The 17,475-nt window shown below is 41.1% G+C and overlaps 1 protein-coding gene across 5 annotated transcripts in view; it reads right to left on the minus strand.

Annotated features, from left to right (window-relative positions):
- The window catches only part of tspan4a (tetraspanin 4a), a 276,682-nt gene that overhangs the window by 58,439 nt on the left and 200,768 nt on the right, over positions 1 to 17,475 (minus strand). For all 5 annotated transcript variants that reach the window (XM_015953662.3, XM_070554911.1, XM_054732257.2 and 2 more), the window contains one exon: positions 9,610 to 9,684. In XM_015953662.3, coding sequence (XP_015809148.1) covers positions 9,610 to 9,684 — 75 coding nt within the window. The remainder of the gene's footprint in view (positions 1 to 9,609; positions 9,685 to 17,475) is intronic.

Raw genomic sequence — 17,475 nt, forward strand, 5'->3', positions numbered from 1 at the left:
GCACCTACTGCTGCACTCCGCATAAGTTATGGCATCTAAAAAGGGAAATGGCATTTGGTTGTTCTCTGCAGGATGTTACCATGGTGACTGAAGGAGGTAAAAGTAGATGGTCCTGATAAGAACAGATAAGACTGAATAGCAAAAAGAAGATAAACATGTAAGAATCTAAGGATTATTTTTTGTTTTCCTATTTTTGTGGTGTTATGTCTATATGACTTCAACGGCTACCAAATAAAATGTATTTCTGATGAATCATAATTAGAAATAAACATCCTCAGGTGCTCCTTTTGAAGATTTATCACAGTTTAATACATTTCTACCAACACTGTATCCGAAGCCTTTAACCCTCTCAGGCTCAAAATAAGTTTTGATAAAAGGACGAACAACTAAGTCCTTCAGGGATACTTCTGAGTTAAAAAATGCTCATGAAATACGTATGTGGAGTAACCAGGTAGGTAGGTTTTAACGTTGCAAATCTGCAACGCTTGCCACCAGAGGGTTAAGATAAAATGGGTTCAATGTGAAGCAAATGTTAAGGGTGAAAAAATAAACTTGGTACCAACTGATTAAGCCTGGCTTGATATATTTCTGGAGGTTAAATTGTTGATTTTTTAAAGCATACTAGTTGAATGTAAAGCATGTATATTACTTCCAATAGAAAAACTCATACATATTCTACCTTTACGTTAATGTGAAAAAAGCAAAGCTCTTGATTTGCCGGTCATCTACATTCCCACTCTCACCTGTGGTCACAAGCTTGGGGTTGTGACTGAAAGAATGAGATTGCAGATATAAGTGACCAAAATGAGTTTTCTCCGCATGGTGCCTGGGCTCTCCCTTAGAGATAGGGTGAGAAGCTCAGTCTTCCGGGAGGGGTTCGGAGTAGAACCGCTGCTCCTCCACATCGAGAGGAGCCAGTTGAGGTGGCTTGGGCATCTAGTTAGGATGCATCCTGGATGCCTCCCTGGTGAGGTTTTCCGGGCACGTCCAACAAAAAGGAGACCTAAAGGAAGACCTAGGACACACTGGAGGGACTATGTCTCTCGGCTGGCCAGGGGACGCCTTAGGACTCCCTCGGAGAAGCTAGCTCAAGTGGATGGGGAGAGGGAAGTCTGGGCCTCCCTGCTTAGGCTACTGCCTATGTGACCCAATCTCAGATAAGCGGACAATAATGGATGGACAAAGTGCAAAATCCTCAAACCTCATCCAAGAAGTATGAGAAAACCTAAAAATGATCCAATAAAATGAAGAAAATTAAATGTCAAACATATTGGGACATCAGTCTTGACAGTACAAGTTAGCTTTACCTGTTTAAGCTGCTGAACGTAATTGTTATGACCCGGAGTTGGTAAGATGAAGGAGGGTGTGTAACACAAGAGGAGCAGGTACAGGGTTTAAACAAAATAAACTATTTTCTTAGGTAATTTTCTTATTTAACAGTTACTAGGGCTGTGCAATCTGAAAATGTAAGCTCGATAAGGATTATAATGTTGTAAAGAATGGGTAGTTTACATCTTACTTATGAACCATAAAATGTGAGATTCCATAGAAATATGAAATATCAATCTGATGGATCTTTGAATATTTTAACCAGAAGATCAGAACTTTTTATTGCAGGGATTAAGCAACACTTCGTATTAACTCCGAGGAAAGACAGAGTCAGGTTTAAAATAGTTAAGAAATTTATTTCTACACAATTTAAACAAGACTAACTTAAGCACACTGTGTACTGATGGAACTAAGGTGGAGTGAGACGTGAGATGAATGATGTGTGGAATGTTGTTATCAGAACCTTGTATCCGGAGAAGCATTTAGTTCTGAGTGGGAGTGAATTTTTCGCTCTAAACTTTAGTTGGAGATTTATAACGCACGTGAAACGCCATTTGTTGGTCTACGTACCCCAGGGGAAGCCTCCGATTAGATCCAGAATGTCAAGGTCCTCTTGGACCCTCTTTGGAACCGAAGCCGGTAGAAAAGCAGCGGTGCCGACCAAATTGGTCTTGGAATGCTTCCAGGTCACGACAGGTTATCACTGGCGTCTCTGAGATCCTGAAGGGGTCGTGAGGTTCAGCTTTTATTCTGAAGGAACCGTTGTGGTCAGGTGTAACTTGCAACAGATTTTATCCAGCTTGTCTGAGGTTCTTTTTGGCTGAAGAGGGAGTCCAGATGGCCTGTCCGAGACTTCTCTAGAACGCTTGAACTAAAGAAAAGGTGGCGTGGCATAGCTTTTATAATTGTCATATTTTGGTTTACTGGCGAATCAGAATTTGACATGCCAAAGAGGGTTTATACAAACACCACAGAAAACCACGCCTAGCTCCAGAAACGAAGGTTCTGATTGGATCAGACAAAAGGAAATGTGTCATGTGGCTTTAGCATTACGTGTCATTAGTGTCTAATGTAAATGTCCAGGATTATAATTACTTGTAAAATACTACTGATCACAGGATTATAATATCAAGTAATAACATTGTCATTTCACAGATTGATTGAACATTGGGCTCACATTATTATTGGTAATAACAAACGTTGTTTGATTATGTATTTAGCAAGAGAGTTCTTCGTCTTCGTCTTGAGCTGTAACAGAGGTGAAGCAGTTCAGATGAGCAGAGTGCATGAAAGGCCTTGGCCAATATCTCATTTAGATTAGGCTGTCAGAGACTTTATGTCTCTGCTCGAGCAGACGCAGCAGATCATGACCTTTAGGTCAAAAACAGGGCTGCATGGTGGCGAAGTTGTTGGCACTGTTGCCTCACAGCACGAAGGTTGCAGGTTCAAAACTCGGCTGCGGCCTTTCTGCGTGGAGTTGCATGTTCTCCCCATGCATGTGTGGGTTTCCTCCGGGTACTCCAGTTTCCCCCACAGATCACAACATGCCCTATAGGTTATAAATTGTAAGTCGCTTTGGATAAAAGCGTCTGCTAAATAAATAAACATAAACATAAAAACAGGACATTCATGACGCTACAAAGTGATGATGATCTACCAAAGCTCTGAGATCGTAGAACAGTCTATTTGCGTTCTATCACCTGTGCCGTTATCTAGCACCAGAAGTGATCAAACTAAGTGATCTGAGGATGTGGAGTCCCACATAGGTGTGGTCTTTTGAGCCTTTTGAAGTCTCCTCTGCTGATCACTGATTGGGATCAGCTGTGCAAGCAGCAGCAGGTGGAAGGAGGAACAAGACTGCGGCTGGTTACAGCACTGTCCATGGTGCTGGAACAAGGTGAGCAGAATGAGGTCTGTCCGTGGTGCTGAATTTGAAGAGCAGTGTTGTGTGGTACAGGAAGAGTACTGTCCAGGATGGTCAGACTGGAACCGTAACAGTAATGTTGAGCTAAATCGTTTTATATTAGACAAATACTTTCTGTTACCACACAAATATTAGTTTTACTTTGTTTTACCACTCTGTTTTAGAACATTTTAAAGCTGTCTGCCAACAGAAAATGAATGAATGAACGTCAGACTTCACTTTAATATTTTATTAAATTGAACTATGGTGGTAATATACTTAGTAAAATTGCTTCTTTCAGAATATATTCAGTTCTCGGCACTTCCAGTAGTTACCAAAGGAGAAAAAGACCCCCACCCCCCCCCCCCCACCCCCCAAGTTTAATAAATAAATAAACAAATAAATAAATAAATCATTTGGATTCCTACTGCTTAAAGAAAAAAAAGCTTCAGACTTTCCTGGTAATGGCCATCCATTCATTATTGTGATGGATTTCCCACGGTGCACCAGCTCTGCATTAGCATCAATACTATCCCCAACTTTTTACTGTGTTTTGTCCCTAATCACCCCCTGGGTGGAAAAACAGAATTATTCAGGGGCTGAAAAATTGAGCACACTGAACATCAAGAAGCACAGAAACTTGAAGAAAGTTCAGCTGTTACAAAAGACAACAGTGATTAAAGGCTGAATGGATGGAGCGAGTCCAGAACTAATAATTGGGTTAAATGATCAAAGACAAGAAGTAATGGAAAAAAGACACAATAGGTAGTTTGTGTTGTCATGTAAGAATCAGAGATAAAAGCAGGAACAGAGGATATCCAGGTCGAAGGTCTACAACAGTACACATATTCAAAGGAGACAGAAGTGCAAATATCAAAGTGGGGTGTTATTTACTGAAATATAAAAAGGAAATAGTCTGGTTTAGCACTGGCCTGAGCCACTGTCTCAGGGGATAAATAATGTAACATGAATTTCTCTCTGATTTGTGACATGCCTTCATATAACCAGCAAGTAGCATGCCTTAGTTAAAATGGGATTTGTGTTGGTGACTCAAACTGAACACATTGTTTTAGATCTTCCCATCAAAGTTTAGATTAAAATATGGTGAATAAATTCTGTAAAATCCCTCCAAAAGTTGAGTTGTTAGAAAAAATTTACAAAGGTCTCAGCTGAGTTTGAATTCTGATCCATGTTGACGGCCTTCATTTAGAAAAGTTGGGTGTAGCACATTTTACAGCATTTGCCTACCTCTTATAACTGCCTATCAATCTGGAAACTGAAAAACATCAATGTCTACAAAGCAGAAGGACTGTGAGAGTGGATAAATTGGTTTTGCCTTGCTACTTCCAGAGTGATGTGTGACACCAAACAAGAGAAACGAAGGTCGAACTAAGATCTGAAATACTTTTAAACAGCAAAGTAGGTGAATAATAAACTACTGTAAAAGACATCAAAGTCCTCAACAGGAGTTTAGGTTGGCACACTGTCTTACTACATCTCTGCAGGGTTGATCCACGCTTCATGTTGACGACACCATATACGGACTTGACCATCCAGTTTTTGCTGCTGAAACCCACACTCATCAAACCAGTCTTTCTGGTCTAGATCTGGTGATCCTGAGTGAATTTTAGCCTCAGAGACATCCAGTGTAATCTGCTGCTGCTGGAGTCCGTCTGCTTTATGGGTGGGAATCAAAAATCAGTTCTTGTTGAGAACCAGTTCCCACTGTTTCAATTCCCTTACCAAGTCAGCATGAATGACATCACCATGCATGTGGTGTAGCTTACGCAAACTATGTTGAGTAGCTTTTTCATTTACTCAGCAGGAAACATGGTGCCTATGCAACACAAACCCTCGAAGGTTTGGTCATACTTTACAAGAGAGGATGACAAAAGGGAAACTTGCAATACTTGTAAAGTTAATATTTAATCAAAGAGAGGAATCATTGTGAGTATACAAAAGCATTTGCACACAAAACATGTGCTAACAAAGTGGTTGTCGTGTTTTTGACCCACTACTGACTGGTAAATTTCAGCAGCAGTGGTGAAGTTTGCACATTTTCTCCTGTTAATACTGCATGTAACTAACCAGCTAACACTGCATGTTGGCATCGTTTACCCTATGTAGACACCTCCACACCTCCACACTAGCATATTCCAGCGACAGAAGTCCAATCTGTGGTGGGATTTTTCCCATCTTGCAAAAGCTACAGCAACACTACACCATACAAATGACTCTGCCTTCACAGGGAGCATAAAGAGAACATTTGGAAAGATATTTCCAAACAGTTTCAGGTATAACTGCTTATTCATCATTAAGAAACTAACAGTTATAATGTAGGAGACATGTGTAATTAATGTTGTGCCACCTATTGAACTACTCAGGAATTAAAAAGGAATTGGATTGATAAGACAGAATCAACAATGGCATTGGTATTAATAAAAAGCTGTCAGTTCCCCCCTAATCTGCTTCAAGATTCAACTTGTTGTTCATGCACGATGCTTTGCACACTTTGGTTGGAACCAGTGAGGTTTATTTTAAAGCCAGTCTAACCATTCTCCTCTGTCATCCACACAACTTCTGCACATTGAATATTTTCACAATTTTAAACCATTCTCTCCAAACCCCACAGAACGATAAAATCCCAGTAGATCTGGAGGCTCTTAAATATTCAGGCATCAACAATCAAACTATGTTGAAAGTAACTTTAATTCACTTTCTTACTCCACTATTGAATTTATGTCATGTGATTGGCTGATTAGACAGGTGCAACAATGAGAGACTAAACAGGCAAGGGTACCTAATAAAGTGACCGGTGAGTGTGTTGTCTTCAAGAGAGCATTTATTTTAAATCCTCTACCATCCTGACTAAAACCAGCTTGTAACATTTCTAAATGATCGAATAGATGTCACTGCCACATTACCTTTGTCATCTTAACACTGTTGGATGTGTTATGTGCTTTATTTTAAAACAGCTCTTATTTAGGAGAAAACCTAAAAGACAATGTTCATTCACACACCTCAGAATCCACCATAGATATCCTCCAAAGTTGCAGGTTTTAGCTGACAGCCTTCTCAGTGGGCCCAACCTAAATACTGTTGAAAATCAGTGGAGGGACATCAAAAGAGCAGAGCGTGCGGGGCAGCCAAAGACTCTAACAGAGAAGCCCTTTCATGGTGGATCGGTGAAAATCTTTCAAGCATGAACTGAAAGAATCTCAGCTTGTGACAAACAGCACTGACAGGTCGCGATACTCGTACAACCTTCTCCTTACTAATATTGTTTGGCATTTTGAAACCATAAACGATGGAAATAAAAACACAACCTTGTTTGAAGCAATAAGAAAATCCCTGTCATGTTAAATTTGAGGTCAAATCTCAGTATTTTACATATCACTGCAAAGGAATTTCTGTTTTTGATAAAACATTTCTTAAATCAGGCCAGAGCTTTGATATTTTCACTGTTTGGATAACAAGACTTTACAGATCATGATGCAATGATGCAGATGTGCTCTGCTTCAAAGAGATTTGCAGAAAATATATACATTTTTTGATTTAACTCAGCGACATGTGACTGCTGCAGAGCTTCTTTAGAGGAATGCCTTGAAGCTCCATAATTCTAACTAATAAGCAATAATTGTTAATATAAAACATAAAAAGTGCTTCATGTTAAAAAGAGTTTCCTGTAATATAAAACAGCAAGTGGTCATTTTAGGATGGCACTTTCCCACATTTGATGCTGTGGTTACATCAACACAGTATTGTAATATTGATAATCTTCCAAAGGCTCTTTGAAGTGATGATGTGGAAATCAAAGTGCTACCTCTACAAAACAGCAAGCATACTCTTCAGGCCTTCAGGAAGGCGATTTATTAAGGATTACAGCTTCACAGTTTTTGATTAATACTTAATATCACTCCTAAACTGGTTTTGGATGTTGATCTTACCTGTATCCACGTAATCTCATTATTCATATCCTAAATCCTCAATAAAAAATATCATTGCTGTTTCTGTGTTTTAGCATGAATCGATAACTTGATATGTGAAATACCAAATATAAACTGTTTAGTCTATTGTTTCATATTTAATACAATTTAAAACATTTTAAACCATTGATGGACAGACTTTACTTTGTTTAAACAGATAAGAGAGACATTTTATAAAAAAGGGAAATGAATTACAACAGTAGAAAACATGAAGAAAAGAATCTAATCCAGATTACATTTAAAAAACACCTTTGAGCATTTCCTCCTTTCTGTAAACTGAAAATCTCAGCACAGGTCATACAAACGTCCAAAACACAAAGATTAACCTCTGAAGGTCATTAACCAGAACGTTTTTTTATCCCATCCATCCTTTTTCATCCGCTTATCCGGAGTCGGGTCATGGGGGCAGCTGCCTAAGCCGAGAGGCCCAGACTTCCTTTTCCCCAGCCACTTGGGCCAGCTCCTCCGTGGAATCCTAAGGTGTTCCCTGCCAGCTGAGAGACATGGTCCCTCCAGCGTGTCCTACGTCTTCCTGTAGGTCTCCTCCTGGTTGGACGTGCCCAGAAAACCACACCAGGGAGGCGTCCAGGAGGCATCCTAACCAGATGCCTGAGCCACTCAACTGGCTCCTCTCTATTTGGAGGAGAAGCGGCAGGGTTTCCCCTCCCCGACCCTACCGTGTCCGCTGACACGAACGGCGTAGCGAAACTAGAGCCCTCCATTAGCTGATACTGGTGAGAAACTGTAGCGGAACGTGTGCAACCACCCCCACCCCTGCTCTCACAGAGAAGTGCTGCGGGACAGAGAGCGCGACGCCCCCGCCCCGCTCTCACGGAGGAGCGCTGCGGGACAGAGCACACGACCACCCCCCTCCGGACGGCCGAAGCCACCAGGCTTAACTCATTTTATGGGGAAACCCTGAGCAGGTCTACTCTGAGCCCCTCCCGGATGACCGATTTTCTCACCCTATTTCTAAGGGAGAGTCCAGCGCCCTGCGGAGAAAACTCATTTCAGCCGCTTGTATGCCGCTGTGATTTTGTTCTTTCGGTTACTATCAGGGTACGAATTACACAGAGGCTTCTGACAGAGCCCGTGCGACTGGGGGTGTGGGGTGTTGGGGTTGTATGGGGGAGTGTCGCTATCTTTCCTTGGCCCCCAAAATGCCTTACAATGGCCCTGTGTGTGGGACTGAGTTTTGGGTTAGAAGAAAGTTAATAATTTGTAGTGGGCCGAATCTACTTACATTTACATTTATCTGACTATTTTCTATCCTGTCCTGTCTCTGATCTTCCTGCATCTCTTCTCAATCCTACAGAAAATGCATCATATATTTTCACCCCATTAGTTACTTTTAAAATTAAGCAGATCAAAGGGAGCTACCGGCCACAAAAATTGTGTTGTGCACCTAGAACGACTGCACCAGTGAGGTGAAATCACCAGAGCAAGGGTGATGAGCACCGCACCACTGCATCTGGCACGAATAAAAGTTAGAAAGCACCAGAGGACATAAGTGGTTATGAATGATCACGTGTTAATTATATATTTTTTATATTCTTTGACAATGTCACCGTGGCAATGATGATCAGCGCTCTGCGTCCTCTCCGCTTCAAATAATCCTCAGAGAGTATATATAGGGGGCTTATGAGGACATATGAGGGCATATATGAGGGCTTCCAGGGGAGCCTGTTACCATTTTCGGTGAGCAGGGCTCCCCTTAGCTCCCCGTAATTTGAACGCTGGTCACTATCCAAAGCTCATGACCATAGGTGAGGGTAGGAACGTAGATTGAACGGTGAATTGAGAGCTTTGCCTTCCGGCTCAGCTCTCTCTTCACCACAACAGATCGTTACAACTCCCACATCACTGCAGACACAACACCAATCTGCCTGTCGATCTCACGCTCCATCTTTCCCTCACTCGTGAACAAGACCCCGAGATACTTAAACTCCTCCACTTGAGGCAGGATCTCATCCCTGACCTGGAGAAGGCATTCTGCCCTTTTCAGAATCAAGACCATGGCCTTGGATATAGAGGAGCTGATTCTCATCCCAGCTGTAAACCGTTCCAGCAAAAGCTGGAGATCATGTTCTCATGAAGCCAACAGGACCACATCATCTGCAAAAAGCAGTGGCCCAGTCCTCAGGCCACGAAAACGAATCACCTCAACACTTTGGCTGCAGCTAGAATTGCTGTCCATAAAGGTTATGAACAGAATCGGTGACAAAGGGCAGCCTTGGTGGAGTCCAACTCTCACCGGGAACGAAACGACTTACTGCCGGCTATGCAGACCAAGCTCTGACACCGGTCATACAGAGACCTAACAGCCCGTAAGTTTATTTATTCTTTTTTTTTTTTTTTTTACAAATCTGAAATCATATTAAAACATCTTACCTCATCTTGGTAGATGAAGAAAAGCATGATGGACAGAATTTCCAGAAAGAAGATGATCAGGAGGAGGATGAAGAACTGTGGCGTGAAGAAAGAAAACAAGAATTTTAACAAACATACGATATGTTTTTAAAATAATATAAAAAATCCACAAAAGACATTAAGTAGTTGTCAGAGTGAAAACAAATAAAGAATAAACTAGTGTTCGAGGAAGTGGAGGAAAAAACTCCAGATCATTTCGCCTCAGTTTTTCTACCAAACAGGCCAAGAGAGCGAAGAGACGAAAAGTTGGGACTGTCAGCGCCAGCAGGACTCACTGACAGAATCGATTTACAGTTTTCCTCCAGCCATTTTTGAATTTCTAAAAAAGAGCCATGTTTTATTCCTCTCCAGTCCCTACCCCGTTCTCTTTAGTGGCAACGCTGGGCTGTGTGATGGGTGATACATCTTCTTCCTGTGGGCTCATTTGAGTGTTTAAAACAGTTACGAGCTCATCCATCAGCTCCCGTGCTGCTGCTGAGCTCTGAATCTCATGCACACACCATCTGAACAATGGCAGAGGGAAATATTTAAAAAAAAAAAAAAAACGACAGTGCGACTGTTCAGAGGGTCATGCAAAATGAACTCTGTAGAAGAGTACGATTATCAGGCGAAGCCTGTAGATAAACCACACAGAAAGGCCCTGAGCTCAACAGATGGGGAACTTGCGGTTAGTTTTGTTAACACGCTCTTTTAAATGAAGGTTATGTCGAACACTTGACCGAGCTGTCATTTCAAAGACTGAAATATAGAATCGATTGCATACCTCTATGGAACAACAGGTGCTTATATTTTAGTTTGTGATGATTGGCACCACAAGTACACTAAACTAAGTAGTCCTTGGGTTCTGAATAAAAGTTATTTTCTAGGAGCCTCTGTGCAGATTCCTGGATGTTTAATTTTGTTGATTAGACAATAAAATTACACCTGAGACAGAAAAAAAAATTAAGAAAATTGTGGCAAAGAGACAGAAGCCATTTTTCCTGTTTTTGTTTTATTTGAACAGTGTAGCACAAAATTCATTAAATGCATCTAAACGATGTCTAAGAAAATGAATAAATTCATGAAAGTGTGAGATTCTTGTTTAGACATGATTATGATCAAAACTCATGCAAGCATTAGTATTCGGCTCAGTCTAGAAAAAAAAGTTTTCCAAGACTTCTCCGTTCTTTGTTTTTGTAACGAGTAAACACTGAAACAGAGTTCACACCAACACATAAACAACTGCAGAAAAACATGTGTACAAATTGGGTTTTAAACTGAAACACTAAACTGTAAGCATGTTTCTGGTATGATGGTGATGTCTTAAAGTGGTCTCAACAGTGGAGAAACATAGTAGCGTGGGTGCTCAGACACTCAGCTGTAAATTAAAAGGATTTAAGGGATTATAACAATGGGTGGTAAGAAATATCACAACAAATTAGAAATTCTAAACCTTTGCAATTTTTTCATGGAATGCACATCTTCAGTGCCTGAGTTTTTAACTGAGATTAGGTTTAGTTAGAAACACGGATGACAAATTTTTTCTGATTAGATTAAATCTTTTTAAACTGCTACTCAGTTTGCTAGGAATGACTCGCAGCAACTAACATTATTATTGCGGCTGAAAATCTGTGAAATGGATGGACATACGACATTTTTTGCATCTGCTAATGTCTAATGAAGTTAAGACTGAGATCCTCATCTGTGCCCCAGACAAGCTGGTTCCCAAAGTCAGAGACTCTCTTGGTCAGCTTGCTTCTCACATCAAACCTTCTGTCAGGAATCTTGGCGTGACCTGTGACCCAGCTCTCACCCTGGATTCTCATGTCAGTTCTCTTGTTCGCTCTTCCTTCTTCCATCTCAGGAACATTGCTAAGCTGAGTCCCATTCTGTCTCGCTCTGAACTTGAGACAGTTCTCCACACCTTCATCTCCTCACGCTTAGACTACCGTAACTCTCTTTTCACGTGTCTGAGCAGAACCTCCCTGAACCGTCTACAGGTGGTTCAGAATGCCTGTGCTTGGTCTTTAGGGCCTTACATGGACAAGCACCATCATACATTGGTGATCTTCTTAGTCCCTACACCCCCAGCAGGTCCCTGAGGTCCAGTGACCAAAGCCTACTGGTTGTGCAGCACCAGGCTAAAGACCAAAGGTGACAGATCATTTGCTGCTGTGGGCCCCAGACTCTGGAACTCTCTCCACCTGAGCCTGAGATCAGTGGGCTCAGTGGTCTCCTTTAAAAAGCAGCTGAAGACTCACTTGTTCAGGCTGGTTTTGGTGTGACCTTCATCATCACCCTGTCCTCATTCTCTCTTTCTCTGTCTCCGTGAAACACTGATTTTCCTCTTTCCTATTCATTTTCTCTCTTCCTTTCCTTACATTATTTATTTCATCACAATGAAAATTTTCTCATTTCAAACATAATTTTCGTAATTTTTGAAAGTATTTTTATACTTAAATTTTTTTATTTATGTAAAGCGCCTCATTATTTTTATCTTGTGAGGTGCTTGTGAGGTGCTATATAAAAGATCAAAAGAAAGAAAGAAAACTATTTTTTATAAAGCACCTCTCAAGATAAAAATTACGTGGCGCTTCACAAAAACAAAAAAAATCTGAATATAAAAAAGAATTTAAAGAGCAAGTCACCCCCTACCAGAGTCTAACTCCACTCCCACTTCATGTTTGAAAAATGCAACAAATGCCGTTGCCTGGCAGACCGAGAGGGCGGAGCTGCTAACAAACACACACACACACACACATGTTCACAACGGCATTTTGACATCATAATGTACCAGTTTACATCATAGCATACATCTTAGCCAATAGCGGTGGCAGATTTAAATTCAAATACAGTGCAGAGTTTTTACCTGACAACAGCACAACACTGACAGTTTTAGACAGAAAATTAAAATTTTAACTAAAATGCACTGAAATGCCAAATTATTGACAACACATGTCTGCAGCATGATTAGACACTCGTTTATTTAGTTTATCAGCAAAAAAAGTTGATTTGGGGGTGACTTGCTCTTTAATAAATAATGAAAAATATGTTTAAAATGAGAAAAATAAATATAAATTGTGATTAAAAAATGTAAGGAAGGAGAGAGAGAAAATTAATAGGAAAGAGGGAAATCAGTTGATCCCGGCAAAGGCGGGATAAGAGCAGAATAAGGAGAGGGTAATGACAAAGGTCAAAGGGTCATGGCAAAGAACTCCCTACAGTTTAAATTCTTGATATTCCACACTTTTCATTTTGAAAAAGAAAGCCCCTCAGATGAGATGTGAAATGTCTTCAAGAAATTAAAGATGTTCAGTTTCCTTTGTTTGACTCCATGCCCTGGATAATTGAGAACTGTAGGAGCCAAGAGCTGTGCTTGCGTACGTGATGTTTTAATATCCTGTTTTAAGTCCAGTTTGCATCATTTCCAGTAAGACTAACATTTATCTGAATGTTGATCTGCAAGTCAAGAGCAGCAGATGGTTCCTGTTTTGTTGCATGATTTGCTGGGAAAGACTCCCCAAACAGTTTCCAATTCATGTGTATGTGAGACCCATTTCCTAAGCTATGCAGGAGTGACGTCAGTAAAACGTATAACTGGGGTCTCATTTTCGGTGTAAGTAGGCTTTTTCCTGAGATGCAGCAGGAGGCCCTCTGCGTCCGGGCTGAACACTGTCCCAAGTCACAGGTGTTGTATTACTGAACTGTACAAATAAAAATCCCCACGCTGTAAGGACAAAGTTGTCTCATTCTCTTGTGTTTTGATAAGGAAATGAACCACAGAACTTTAAAAAAATGACACAAACCACTTCATCTCATGACGGATAAATGACGTGTATCAAATAAAGACATGGAGGAGAGTAACTGCAAAGACCCAAAAATATTTTATTACAGTGACAAATAATTTTTTTAAGTAGCAGACGCAAATAAAGCTTAATGAAATCATTAGATTGATCCTTCACATTGAAGTTAAATGAGAGAGAGGGCATTTGTTGGAGCGAATTGTTTGGGTTGTTCTGCGGGGGCTGCAACCCTAACGACCCAGATTCTGGTAAACGGACAAAAGTGACAGATATGAGAAATGGCAGCAAGTTTTATGAATGTTGTGTAAAATGCTTTACATGATTCAAGTGGATTTCAGATGTCTGTAAAAGAACAGCTACTTTGTCACCATGCATTCATAACTGATGGAGAGGCGTGTAATCCCTAATGATCTAAAGGACATTGAGTTACACTCCGAAGGTGTTCCCTTGCCAGTTTGGAGGTACAATCTCTCTATCATGTCTTGGGTCAACCTGGGAGCCTCCTATGAGGGCCATGTCCCAAAAACCTGCAGGTGTCCAGGAGATACTCTGACCCAATACCTAAACCACCTCAACCCATGTGGAGCGGCAGCTCTACTTCAAATTTCTTCCAAATGTTCAAACTCCCCATCTTGTCTCTAAAGCAGGGTCACAAAAATAATTTTCCAACACTTATATTTGAAATTGTGTCTTTTTGGTCATTAACCAAACTCATGACCTTCAAAAGATCTTTCATAAGTGCAAAAACCGTAGAGCTCATCCCCCAAAACTAAAATCTCCCATCTTCTTGTGTATAAATATTTTTATTCCTTAACATATAATGATTTTTAAATTCAACCAAAGAAATTCTAATTAATATTGTGTTTTTTCAAAAATATATCATACATTCCTTGTTTTGGAAACCAATACTGACTAACAAATGTTAAAACAGATTAGCAATTCATTTAAATGAAATATATTCATGATTTATTTTGCATTCAACAATGCTATCCTGTTGAAACTTAACTTTACATGTATGTCATGTGACATGTGGGAGTTAGAATGCAGGAGACAGTGACAGAGGGTCAGAGCAGATCTCGTTTACAGCTGTGTTTTGCTGGAGGTGTTTTAGTCGTCATGGCGTGCTTCCCTATGTGTATTCCACCCTGACAGAGGGTGTGAGTGTTACGCGTTCACAGAACTGGCATAGAGCAGGGCTGTCAGAGACCCCTCTGGTGCTTTTGGCTGCACCTGCATGAATGAATCACTTCATGTGTAAACGATGAAAATCTCACTGACAATGCTGCGAGGCAAAAGAACGAATTGGTTACAGAACAATGGCAGCATAAAGCCTGCATTAGGTTTGATTCTGTAACAGCCTGGACCGGAGGACCCGTGAAAACACCAGACACAGTAAGACGCTTTAAAGTTTTTACTAGGGAACACACAGGGGAGTGTTACCAGTCTATCGGAAGGGCAGTAGCAGAAGGCTTGGTCAGGAGGGGTAATCCAGAGGCAGAGTCCAGAAGATCAGAAAGTATGAGATAATCCAGTCAGGGAGCAGGCAGGTGGCAAGGTCGAGGTTCAGAAGCGAGGTCAGGAACTTGAGGTTTAGGCAGGGTTTAGAATGCTGGAGAATCTACTAGCGAATGCTTTCAATAATCTGGCTTGGTGTTCTTCCTGATGTTATATAGAGGGGGTTGCAGGTGGAGCTGATGAGTTAATGTGAGACAGGTGGTGTGGATGAGGTAGATGATGAGCTGGTTGTGGTTGCTGGGGAAACTGGGCCTGGCTGGAGCGGTGGCATGACAGATTCACTTGTGATCTGTTGAGGATGAACAATAGAACCACCGTCAGCTTTTACTGTTCAGTCAAGATTCACTGTTTGAACTTTGTGTCCTATCTTCTAAGGAACCCAGGTTACAAAACTTTGTGGTTCTTAAAAGATAAATGTATCTGTTATATTAAAGTGATGTGAAAACCTTCTTAATGTCTTCATTTTTATAACATTTGTAAAAATAGTTTAACTAGTAGGCCGCCATTGTTGTTAGCGTCACACTGCACTCTGGGTAGTCACGTCATATGGTTGTACCTCAGTTGCACCGGCCAGCTTTGGGACCGTGTAGAGCAGGGGTGTCAAACTCAAACTCACACGGGGCCAAAATGAAACTCTGGGACGGAGTCGAGGGCCAAACTTAATATTTTTTGAAAAAGTGACGGCAAATTTCCACATTTTCTTTATCAACATGTATGCAATTTTGAACCTTTAAATTTGGAAACAAACATTTCTGCATTAACACTGAATGTGGAATAACCAAATTACACATGAGCAAGTCAGTTTTAAATAAAAGGCATCAGTGGTATTCATTACTTGCGGTATATTCAGCATTTTTAAAATCTATTCAGGATTTATGTTTTCTTGTTTATTCATTTTTCTTATTTTTATTCTTCTTTTTTCTCCTGTAATAAGTGTCATTGCTGCTGTGACGTCTAGCTTTCCCCACTGAGGAACAATAAAGGGATTTTCTATTCTATTCATCTATCTGCAGCCTTGCCACTTCCTCTTTACTGCAGGTTAAATCTTTTCTCACAGGCCAACAACAAAATAAAAATATCATTTTATCTTAAATGAAAATGCAACATCTCACCTGTTAACTTTCATGTTTTGGAGCAGAAAAAGAGCAGAAAACCAACATATTAGCTCAGTTTGCTCCACTGGTTTACTGTGAAGCTCACCTGTTCCAGCCAGATACCTGCATCATGGGGTTGATCTGAGCTGAGGAGGAGACTCCTGTTGTTTTGTTCATCTTCATCATAATAATGACAACATTAGATGACAACAGGTGCTCACATAGGTTTGTGCTGATGAACATGTCTGAGCAGCTTGACCACATTGTTGTGTGTCGGGGAGGAAACACGACGACAGTAACCACAGAGTCATGCTGGTTTTAGCGTGTTCGCTGGAGTTATATCAGCTCTGTCTGGACGTTAGTTTGAAAACTTTCTCTTTCAGTCGTGAACACATTACTGAGCGGCTAGAATCTCCGTTTCCGGGCTTCAACGTCAGAAAATAGCTGAGTGAACTCGGCGCTGAGTGAGAGGAGTGTAGTTTGTCCGAGACAGCGGAGCAGGCGCTGGAAAAAACACAAAGGAGGGGGCATGTCGGCTCCGCGCTGACACCGCAAAGCATCATGGGAGTTGAAGTCTTTGCGGTAAAAATGGCCAGCGGGCCAGTTTTAATATATTTTTGATATTTGTCTCGCGGGCCACATAAAAATGCTCCGCGGGCCGCATCTGGCCTGCGGGCCTTGAGTCTGACATATGTGCTGTAGAGACTGTTCAACGACATCAACATGCCATCTGTTCAGCCTTTTCAATTTGAACCAGAGCGAAACATTACTGAGGACATCACTGACAATATTTCACAAAACGAGCGTCAAAATGAAGAGCAAGAAGGGCTGGGTGAAGCGAGTGCAGGACAAAACTGGTGGTGCGTGTGCGGAAAATGCATCTCCATGGAAACTGGGAGGGAGAGTGCTCACATTTTTGTCAGCAGAAGTTAACGGTAAGCTATCGTGTGATCAAACTTGTTCAATTATTAAAGATTTTGGAGAATATTAGCATCCAGAGCTGTTGTATGCTTTATAGATGATTAGGATATTCAATGAAACAACTGTAATCATTTTTGGAGATATTACATATTTGGAGAACACTATATTGCTACACTTACTGCTTGTTTTACTGACGGGAGAGGTGAATGTTCAGCTTCATGCGTGATTAGTGGCATGTCCGATGGTTCGCTGAACATGACAGAAGAGGCAGCTGCAGGAGCGGGTTGTCGGCTCAGGAGAGCGTCCAGCATCTCTTGTCTCTTCGAGGGCGTTTAGGCTCCTTGTGTGGGAAAATGGTCAGTAAAGCATTTAGTTTCAGCCTTCTCTTATACCCAGCCGCTCCCGTGAGCTCTTTAAGTAGTTGTGGTCGACTATAAGCCTCAAACGCATCAGGAGAAAAATGTTGGGAACGCAGCCGTGGATCTTTGGGAAGTTGTGTCCGTCCACAGGCATCT

Source organism: Nothobranchius furzeri, chromosome 9, assembly GCF_043380555.1.
Source record: "Nothobranchius furzeri strain GRZ-AD chromosome 9, NfurGRZ-RIMD1, whole genome shotgun sequence".
Taxonomy (NCBI): domain Eukaryota; kingdom Metazoa; phylum Chordata; class Actinopteri; order Cyprinodontiformes; family Nothobranchiidae; genus Nothobranchius; species Nothobranchius furzeri.